The following is a 10,543-nucleotide window of genomic DNA, read 5'->3' on the forward strand; positions in this document are numbered from 1 at the left end:
CCCCCCCCCCCCCCCCCCCCCCCCCCCCCCCCCCCCCGCCGGCGCCGGCCCCTCCCGGCCCCGGTGAGCCCCCAGGCCTCCCCCTCCACCCTTGGTAGCCACCAAGGCCAAGCGAGCCTCTGTGGCCCCCACCCTTGTGAGAGCAGAAATGCAAGTTGGGTTTTATTGAACAACAAAATTTTCACCAGATCCCCTGGGTCCTCACTCTGGTGTGTGTGCCCATTCTCAGGCAAATACTGTTGTGTCTTCCTGAGGAAGCCTCCTGGGGCGCTCTCCCCGGTCAAAGCCAAGAGCCGCTTACAACTTCTGACGGATGAAGACCCAAAGCTGAGACTTGAAAAGATAGTCTTTCACCAACTCGCCTAGAAGACTTGAGGGCTCCAGAGTAACGTAACAAAACGGAGTGGGCATTTCAGCCCATGAGTTCACCGGGGCAGTCGTAGCTGTCATCGGTCCCGGAAGAAGGCAGACAGAGGCCACTGGCAGGGGCCAGAGGTCAAGACGGGGCCCAGAGCCCACGCAACCAAGGCTGAGGACTGAGAGAGGTCTGCCCGTGGAAGTAGGGGAACCACAGAAAGTAAAGAGAATCCCCACGGACCCCAGGTCTCCGCTTCTGGGTATGCATGCAGAAGCAGGGAAAATGGAGCATCAGAGACCCCCGGCCACCTGCTCACAGAAAGAGCACAGGTGGACCCAGCGGAGGAAGGGATGAGCAAATCGGAAGACAACGGGATGCTTTCCGACCGCAAGAAGGAACAAGACGGCACCTGCCCCCACATGGAGGAGTCTCCAGGGCACCGTGCTCCTGAGCCAGGCAGCCAGATGGACGGACAGGACTCACTTGTACAAGGCACCGAGAGCAGCCACGTCCAAAGATGACAGGCAGGATGATGGCGTGACGGGGGCGCCAGGGCTGAGGAGCCTGAGGGTGGGGGTCAGTGTTTCATGGGGACAGGGTGAGAGAATGAGAAAGTTCTAGAAGTGGACAGTAGGGATGGTGGCGGAATGACGTGAACACACTTAATGCCGCTGAGATGTCCCCTTAAACATGGTTGGAAAATAGTCAATTCTATGTGACATCTATTTTGCTACAATAAAAAAAAAAAAAAATGAAGTTAAAACATGAGAGGAGCAGAGCAGTGCCTAAAGGAGAAACCACCAGTTGGGCAGCCAGGCCGACGTGGAGAAAGGCCAGCCATGGGCCAGAACCACAGAAACTGGGGGAGCCTGACCAGGCAGGCTGAGTCTGGGCCAAATAGTTTCATGAGGGCAGGGGACAGGGCCACCCTGCCCAGCTCTGTACCCCGGACTGGGGCCCTGTGCCAGTTTTGGGAAGATGGAGGCTCAAAGATCCTGGAGAGAGACAGCCGCACACCTCCCTTGCAAGCACGGCCTGGGGGTCAGTCGGTGATGGGAGGCCCTGTTCTCAGAGGCCCATCTGAGGGGGTGCCAGGGCCCGCGGTGCCAAGCCATCCCCTCGACAGCTGTGCATGCCCACCGGCTGCTAGTGCTCCTGGGAGACTGCGGCGTTGGCCTGGCTTGAATGTCAGAAATGTCAGAAACTTCATTAACGTCTCCCAGCTTCATCTTGATTTCTGTATCTTTTGCAGTGGTTTTCGGTGGTTTTCGCTCAGGCTTTATTTTATTCAGCATGCAAGAATGTCTCGCGCTTTGCCACTTCTATGTCACATTAAAAATATTCACCAGCCTCATTGTTAGGTTCCAGATTGGTATTCAGAGACCAATTCAGGATTTAATTGTGCACTTGGAGCTTTCAGTAACCTTTATGGGAATTAATCAGACTCCAAGAGCTGATAAAAGATGTTCTAGAAAGTCTCGGTTCCCCATGTTAGGACACAGGGGTCCTGGCTGCGAGCAATCCCAGATACTAACCACTTCCCGTCCGGCAGAGCTGGGTGCACAGGTCCTATGCACGGCCTCAGGGCTGGAGCAGAATACACTCAGCCTCTTTAAATGGACACAGCCCCTGTCCCTTTCTGACAACCTCCCTCCACCAGAAGACCAGCATCTCAGCAGGAATCCAAACGGCAGAGACATCAGGCTAGAACCTCAGATCCGCCTTATCTAAGCTGCAAGGGGACTGTCTGCACCCGGGCGTCACAGGAAGGAGGAGGATGGCGCATCTCACCATCACCGCTGGTCAAAAATTGGTGTCCCCAGACGCTGTGGGGCTGCTGTCTGCATGCATAAATCATCCCAGCCAACATCATCCTGTCTATCTGACAACCCACTCCAATGGCTCCCTCCCTCCTCACCTCTCCTGTTCAGAATCCTAGCCCAGAGTGGCCCTCCAGACTTGGATGCCCCGTCGAGTGTCTCCCCCACTCCAGGGATGCCGGGCTGAGCTTAGATGTGCTCCTACCACCCGGCCAGGCTCCATGAGTGCACTTTTAATAAGCACCCAGATGACTGCTATAACCAGATAAATCGGGGAAACCATTCACTGAGGAAGAGTCTGCGGACCTTGGCTGGTGCAGGCAATCATCCAGATCCTGGATTTGTGTCTTTTACCCTCCCTGGGCTCTGACCATAGAGACACTTCTGTGGAGGGTGAGGGGCACCTCAGGCTACAAGTGAGGGTGGTAGTTCCTGCCCCAGAAGGGCTAATAATCCAAAGCAATCCCTGGGGACGAGTGCAACAGAGGGGCTCAGACCAGGGTACCAGCATGGCGGGGTCAGGGACCAAGACAGCCAGGCATTGCTGAGGACAGAGGCTGGGACGGGGCAGAGCCACTGAGCTCTGCTGAGCTACAGGACAGCCCGTGCTAGGAACTACAAGAAGCTGAGAATGTCGGGAACATTGAAGCCAAGTGGTCAAAGCATGACCTAGGCCCAGACCCTGCAGGCCCTAGCAGCCAGAAAAAGTGTTTAGTATGAGGATGACATGAGGAGCTCAAAAGTTCTCTCCTAGAAGCTGGGGCAGGGAAGTCATTCCGGTGAGATTTAACCAAGGGTGCTGCTCCAGAAGGGGCGTGCATCCTGAGAAAGGGCAGGAGAAGGCCTGGGCCAGGTGTACATGGGGCAGCCAGAGGCGACACTAATGGACTAATGGGCACTGCAGGCAATCACTGGGGTGGAGGAGGGCACGAACCAGACTGTGGGGCAGATAGCCGCATACACGATCTACAGGGTCAAGGGCACTGGCACTTTGGGATGGGGGCAAGGGAGGAAGAGCCACAAGGAGGATGTGGGCCAGTACCTCGAGGCCATGGACACACCACGGAGGACTCCTGTATGGCATTGGGAGACTGGTCACCTGAGCCCAAGGCCATGGACAAGCCACAGTGGAGCCCTGAATGGCACTGGGAGACTGGCCACTGGAGCCCAAGGCCATGGACAGGCCACAGTGGAGCCCTGAATGGCACTGGGAGACTGGCCACCAGAGCTTTTGCGAGAGCAGAGCCAAGAATAGGCGGGACGCGAGGCGGAGCCAACGGAAAACACATTGCCTTAAATAAGGTGGTTAAGACACTCAAGTGGCAAAATGCTAACATTTGCTGATTCTGGATGGCGGGAGCAGAAGGCTTCTCAGTCTTGGTGCTTTTCTGAACATTTGCTACAAGAATAAAGAGGGAACAGGGAGGCAAAAACCAGTCTGCAAAGGAAGAGACCAGCAGCATCGGGAGGGCCCAGCACAAAGCAGCTGGCCCGTGAGTTCAGGGACACCAAGGATGGACCAGCGGAGGGCAGCAGCTGAGGACACAGGAGCTGGGGGCCATGATGGGTGATGTCCCCGGGGAGCCCACAGGGGAGGGGCTGGCCTCCCGACAGGAGAGACGCTTCTGAGTCCAAGAGGGAAGGAGACCGGTGCTGGCAGACTCAGCAGCTTGGGGATGGGCCAGGTGCCCAGGTGTCCCTGCCAGTAACCCCACCTTCTCTGTCAACTGGAATTGAAGTCTGGGAGAGGGTATGGGGCTTTGGGGGCTCTGGGAAAATGCCAAGGATCTGGAACAGCATCACAAGAGCTGAAAGAACCGGCCAGGAGCCTGCTGGAGGTCCAGGACTGAGCCATATATCACCCGCACCAGCAGCCCTGGGCACAAGCAGACGGCAGACAGGGGCCGAGTGGTTTCCTAGGGGACCGTGGGCACAAGGGACCAAGAGCCATGGTGAGAGTTGGCTGGAGGTCGGTGAGGTCCGGGGGCACAGGGTAGAACACAGGAAACGGTCCTGGTCACACAGGGCCTCGACCAAACAACAGAATGTGGAGGGCCCTGCCCCCTGCCCCAGAAAGGTGGGAGACACAGAGGAGGCCCATGACTGTGACAGATGCCGGGGCCTGGCAGGACCCTAGGGGAGTGGCCGACAGAGGCAGAACGACATCCCAGGGAGAGCTGGCAAGGGCTCTAACTGCCCAGCACATTTCCAGGGGAGCGGGGTGCCAGGGGAACTGGTTTGCTGACATACTGGGAGGGGGAGCAGCAGAAGGCGAGCGTAGGGGAGACCCCTGTGCAGAGCCACGGGCAGGGGTACAGTTGCTGGACAGGAGTGAAGCCAGGTCACCAGTCCTCGTGATTCAGGAGGGGACTCTGCCCAGCTGGCTTCAGGCGTTACCTGGCAAAGGCTTCCCAACAGTCTCTGCCTTTACTGTCTGTTCAGGAACGCTGACCTCAAAGTCAAATGTCACAGTGCCCCCCCGCCCACAACATCCCACCCAACCAGGCCCCGAACTTCACCAAGCAGTGGGGATAGGGCCCGGTGCCTCCTTGAATTCTACACCCTCCTTCCTCTCTCCAGCCTGAGTGGGGGCAGAGGACAAACCAGAGGCTGGAGGCCGTCAACAGCCAGGGGACACGAGGCAGCACTGATGTCACCCTCTACTGAAGGCACGCTCTCCGGGAACAGCCAGCACTCGTCCCCAGGCTATGCCCCACAAGAGAACCGCTAGGTTCGAGATGGGCCCTCACACCCCTGCTCGTGGCCAGTCTTCTGTTGTAAAAGCAACAGATTCCATGGTTCCAAAAGGCCAGGCTACTGCAGAAAATGCATGTGCTCAAACCACCCAGGGAACAGTCCCAGAGAAGTAGCCAGAAGCCAATTCAGAAATGAGTCACCATGTCAGCCAGAAGAGAACAAGAAATCATCCGCGGGGTATTTGCTGAGCCCCTTGCACAAGCCCAGCAGTGCCCTTCAGCTCTAGAGAACTAGGGGGACCCCGATAAGGGGGAGCTTCCTTCCGCACCCCACATCGGGCATAGAGATGCCAGAAGGCACGGGCCGTCCGAGGCAGAAGGGAGCGTCGCTGACCTCTCAGCTCCGCCTGCTGAGCAGACCAAAGTGGAGTCCTCCAAAGCCAGGCTAGTCCAACCCCAGGCAGCCCACCACATCACATCAACTACGTCCTTTCTCCAGATTTAAAAGAGAGACTGGGAGGGGCACCAGGTCCCCAGGGCAGGATCTGCGGCAGGCTGAGACTGGCCGCGGGGCTCCACCAGGACACTGTCCTGCCCAGCAAAACTGCGTCTCGTCAGTACGTGCTGTTATCATCTGCTGGGGCCCCTGCAGGCCCTCCCACAGCAAAATGCTGCCCGGAGTCCAAAGAAATATTATCAGGAATTCATTTTATTTGTATCTTGTAAAAATTCAGAGGCCTTACAAGTGACTCTGTGTATTTAAATAACAAATGAAAAAAAAAAAAAAAACTTTGAAAGCTAGAAATCTGAAATGGGTCTTTGATCCAAGAATGGTTTCATCTATATTTATATAAATGCGACCGCCTGCAAAAGGCCAAGGCAGAGCTGAGTGTGCTTTTGTCAGTAAACACTGTTCATTTTACATTGTCTGGAAAGAGAAATCACTTCACATTTGAAACTCTTCAGAACACCTTGCTTCCTCCTAAACATCCATATGCAATTTTTTTTTAATTTATTCATTTGACACAGAGAGAGAGAGATCACAAGTAGGCAGAGAGGCAGGCAGAGAGAGAGGGGGAAGCAGGCTCCCCACTGAGCGGAGAGCCTGATTTGGGGCTCGATCCCAGGACCCTGAGATCATGACCTGAGCCGAAAGCAGAGGCTTAACCCACTGAGCCACCCAGGTGCCCCCATATGCAATTTTTTAAGATACATGGATATGTAATGTTTGAAAGAAGAAACCCCCAAATCTTTTCTGGAGAACATGATTAATGGTGACTTTGTTCCATATATGTATGTTCAAATTTTTCAGCAAGGAACCTGTATCATTTTATAAGCAGAAATACTAGATTTTTAAAGACTGAAATAGGATCTCCTCTTTTTTCAAAGGATATATAATGTGTCAGTCGTTTCTGTTGTTGTAACTCCAATCAGAAATTCTGGACCCAAATATTTCATTTATACAGAAAGGTAATCCACTGTGTAAAAACATTAGCTACTATTATCAAAGTTAAACAAGCCAAAGATAGTGACTTGAGTTAGAAAGACGACATGGGCACACCAGGCTCAGGTGCGGCTCAAATCCCAGCTCCAGCACACACCAGCTGTGCAACCTCGGGCAAGTTTCATGACCTCTCTGATCCACAGTTCCCTGGATCTATAAAATGCCAGCTGTGAAGAATGAAGGACTTCCAGGAGCAGAAACCATGTGCCTGAAGGCATGCACAGCCACACACACACACACACACACACACACACACACACACCCCAAAAGAAAATCACACCCTCACTTTTATTCTGAATGTTCCAAATGTGGCAAATAGTGGTTGATTAAAAAATTAATCTGCCATTCAAATTCCTTTCATTTGAAAACAGATGCAAATAAATTTTCAAAGTAAAACACAAGACCTGAAAGCAATGTGGATATGGCCACAACCCCCTTTCCCCTGGGCCTCCAGGGGAAGTAAACACCTAGAGGGACATGTGACAGGTCCTCACTGAGTGCCTAGAACTGGCTGGTGGGACTCGGTCCTTAAGTGGTAGCTACTATCATTCCCTCTAGGAAGGCGTGTATCATTAAGTAAGAAAAAGGTGCCGTCTTCCTGTCTTAGAACCAACACACAGCGACTGGCAGGATTTTGAACTGTAGTATATTGCTAAGTGCACCTTGTATTCTCTGGGGATGTTACAATAAGCTAAGCAATCGATATGGCTTATCAGATCAAAAAAATATACAAGGAAGATAAGAAGCCAGCAAAGCAAACGCACAGCCTAAACTTTCATGGAAGTAATTACCACCCTATTGGCAACACCCACACACACCACATGTGCATCGATTTCCCCTTTCAATGCTTGGGAGCCAAATCAACATGGGGAGGCTCTGGGCTGTTTGATTCCGAGGCAGCGGGAAGGGAAATATACAGGAAAGAACAGGAGCTGGAGACTTGGCCACGCTCTTCATAATCGGAATTCAAAGAGCACAGGTTCTTTTTATTATCAGAAACTGGAATCTTGACACGACACTCCCACTGGGAAGCTGGTCAGGACCCGCCAGCATTCGAACTATTCCCCGGACAAGGGGGTGCGCGCCTGAAACCTGAACGGAGGCTGAGGGGAATCACCCCACCGGCCAGCTTCGATTCACAGGTCAACCAGCTGCACACACCATCCACTTAATTAATCTGCTCTTGAATTATTTATTATCTTCCCCTGAGGGAGAGGAAATTCTTCTTGCTGGTTACCTGCTCTGCTCCTGGGGCTGACAGTTTGATGGAGCTCACGGCTACCCGCCACCCTCTGGCCAAGACAAAAACATAAAGAAACAGCAGCTGAAGTATTGCCGAAAAGGGAGTTGTTAGCCTTCTGGAATCCAAATAACTCCCCAGATCCGGGGAAACACAGAAAGCTCCACTGAAACACACAGGCAGGTACGTGCCGCACTGTTTGGGTGTGATCTGTTCTGCACCCCTATTTATTCTAAATTAGGTAGAGTTTCATTCTCCCTTAACAATGTCAACAACCCCTAGGCTCCTTTCTGCAAAAAGAATTAGACCCAGAATCCGGGGACAGAGGAGAGACCACAAAATCCCATCACTTTCACCGCCTGATTTTTTGATCAGCCCAGAAATTCCTGTGTCTGAATTTCTTCTCCAACGCTCCTCCACCTTCCTAAACCAACTGATTCACAGACTTGCACAATCTAGATGCAAGAGGAAGCCTGGGGACCACCTAGGTCAACTCTCGCTTTGGGGATGTGAAAGGAAGTGTTAACCTGTTCCTTTTCCTCACTCCTGGGAAGCCCTGTAACAGGACCTGCTCTAGCTTAGTTCGTTCTTGAGATAAATCCTCTCACTCCAGAAATTGCCCCAGGAAACACCAGCATCCCACCCAGCCTGCAGCTCTTCCCGTGGGGCAACTGCCCCTGCACACGAGCTCTGGAAGGCTGGTCCGAGACAGAGACCAGCCTCCAGGAACCCTGCCAGGGTCCCTGTCCACCCCCAGACTCGCAGGTCGGTGAGGTTGCAATCTGCGGGCTCAGTCTGGAACTCCAGACTTCCGCTGTTCTTCTACCCACCAGCTCCCCGCTGGCGAGGGAAAGGGGCCCTCAGAGAAGGGGCCCCTGGGAGCGCTTGCCAAGTGTGGCACCGATCTGTACTGCGGCCTCCCCCTCCCCTTATGCAGAAGTGCTGCACGTCCTAGACCCCCACTGCACCTGCAGAACCCGGGCCCACCTCCACCGCTCCCAGCCGGGCGCAGCCCGGGAAGGACGGCGGGACGCTGGAGCGGGGAGTCTGCCACCTGCGCGGGGCCTTGCAGCGACTTTGTGGCTGGGCCCGGGGACAGCGGAGGAGGGGGAAACTCGTGGCCCGCCGGGGCTTCCCCCCCACGGGACAGGCGATCCCCGCCGCTGGTCCCGTCTCCTCCAGGCCCCGCTCACTACGCGCCCTCTCCAACGGCGCTCCTGTGGTGTCTCCGTTTTGTCTCCAAACGTGTCTAAACGCAACCCACCGCAGACGCTGACATTTTCAATGTTTAATTGTTACAGTTACTCGACTAATTGCCGGGACGGCAGCGGCGCCGCTCCTTCGCTCCCCCGGGTAGGAAGAAGCAGGGTAGGCGGGGGCGCCGCCGCGTGCCGCGGGCCCAGCACTGGGGCCTCGCCAGGGAACCAGAGCTCCCTCCGCCCCCCGCCAGCAGCCAGGTACCAAGGGCGCGCGCGCCGCGGATTCGGGATGCCCCTAACTGTCCCCCTGACCCGGGACCGGACCGGCCGAGGGTCCATCCTGTAGGTGCGCGGCGGCTGGCGCCGTCCGCCCCTAGCTCCACGGTCAGGTGTACTTCAGAGAAAGCGGGGAAGGAAGGGAGGAACGGGGCTAAAAGAAAGAGCGAAGCCGCTGCCGGTTACTCACGTGCCAGATGGCGAAGAAGATGAGCGCGGCGCACAGCACCAGGGACAGCATGTAGCAGAAAGCAGCGAAAGTGAAGGCCATGGCCAGCGGCGGGGCCGAGCACACCCCAGTCCCGCCGCACACCAAGAAGGTCCTCGGAGGCCAGCGCCACTTGAGGACCGCCCTCCCTCCTAGAGGGGCAGGGTAGGTCCCTTGCGTCGAGGCCGGAGGCTCGGAGGAGGCAGGCCAGCAGGGGAGCCTCGAGGGTCAGGGGCGGCGGTCAGCGCCGGGATCCCGACGCTGCGGCGGGGGGGGAGGGGGACGCCAGTCCGCCCGCCCTCGGACTCACGGCCCGGTGCTCCGGCGTCGCTGGCGGGAACAGTCTCCAAATCGAGGAAAGCAGTCAGTAGAGAACTCGTGCAGACCAGTGCAGCCAGAGAGCCTCCAAGGCAAACCCGGCGAGGGCCGCGCGACCAGCTCCAGCGCCCGAAGAGCCGCGGCTTCCCGCGCCCGAGTCCGAGGAGAGGCGGGAGCGCCACCCGGGACCCTCCCGCGCCGCCCCGCGAGCTCCTCCCAGATCCCAGAGCCGCCGGCGCTCCCTCCCGCGAGCACAGGTCTTGCGGGGGTCGCAGGCGCGGGAGTCCCGCGCGGCGACCTGACCTTCCCGGCAACCAGGCTGGACCGGGCGCACAGGGCTCCGGGCCCCGCGGGCCTGCCTGCTCCCCGGGGGCCGCAGCGGCGGGTTTCAGGCCGGGAGCCGCGCCCGCCTCCGAGCTCGCTCCACCTGCTGCTGCCGCCGCCGCCGCCGCCTGTACCTCGGCCCCGGGCTCCCGCTGCTGCGAGCGCCGCCCCCCCCCCGACCCCGCCCGCGGATCTATGGCGGGGGCGTCCGCGCTGTGCGCGTCCGCCTCTCCCAGGACACCTGCGGCAGGCGGCGCGGGCGGGGACTCGGAACACGTGCGTCTGAGGAGGTGGGAGCTGCGGGAGGGGACCGTGCGTACTCGCGCCCCGCCGCGGCCGCCGCCGCCGGTGCTCGCAGCGTCGCCCGAGTGGGCCGGCCCTGTGTGGCTGGGGACGCGGGACGAACCCTTGGGACCCAACACTGCTCCTGTAGTGCCCTTCACGTGGGGCCGCGTTGGCCGCGCTGCCCCAGCCCCTGCAAAGTCCCCCAGGGGCGGTTTTCCCTCGGAGCGCCCCCTCACCCCGCTATCTGACTTGCGGTTGGGAGACCCAGACCCTGTCTGGGCTGAAAGGCAGCCACGTTGACTATTATTGGTGTAG

At 57.1% G+C, this 10,543-nt stretch overlaps 1 protein-coding gene across 1 annotated transcript in view; it reads right to left on the minus strand.

Moving 5' to 3' along the window:
- CNIH3 (cornichon family AMPA receptor auxiliary protein 3) overlaps positions 1-10,067 on the minus strand; it is a 91,266-nt gene extending 81,199 nt beyond the window's left edge. Inside the window, exon 1 of the mRNA XM_059414048.1 lies at positions 9,284-10,067. Coding sequence (XP_059270031.1) covers positions 9,284-9,364 — 81 coding nt within the window. The 5' untranslated portion in view covers positions 9,365-10,067. The remainder of the gene's footprint in view (positions 1-9,283) is intronic.
- Positions 10,068-10,543: the final 476 nt, after the last annotated feature.

The sequence above is a fragment of the Mustela nigripes genome, chromosome 10 (genome assembly GCF_022355385.1).
Source record: "Mustela nigripes isolate SB6536 chromosome 10, MUSNIG.SB6536, whole genome shotgun sequence".
NCBI classification, from domain to species: domain Eukaryota; kingdom Metazoa; phylum Chordata; class Mammalia; order Carnivora; family Mustelidae; genus Mustela; species Mustela nigripes.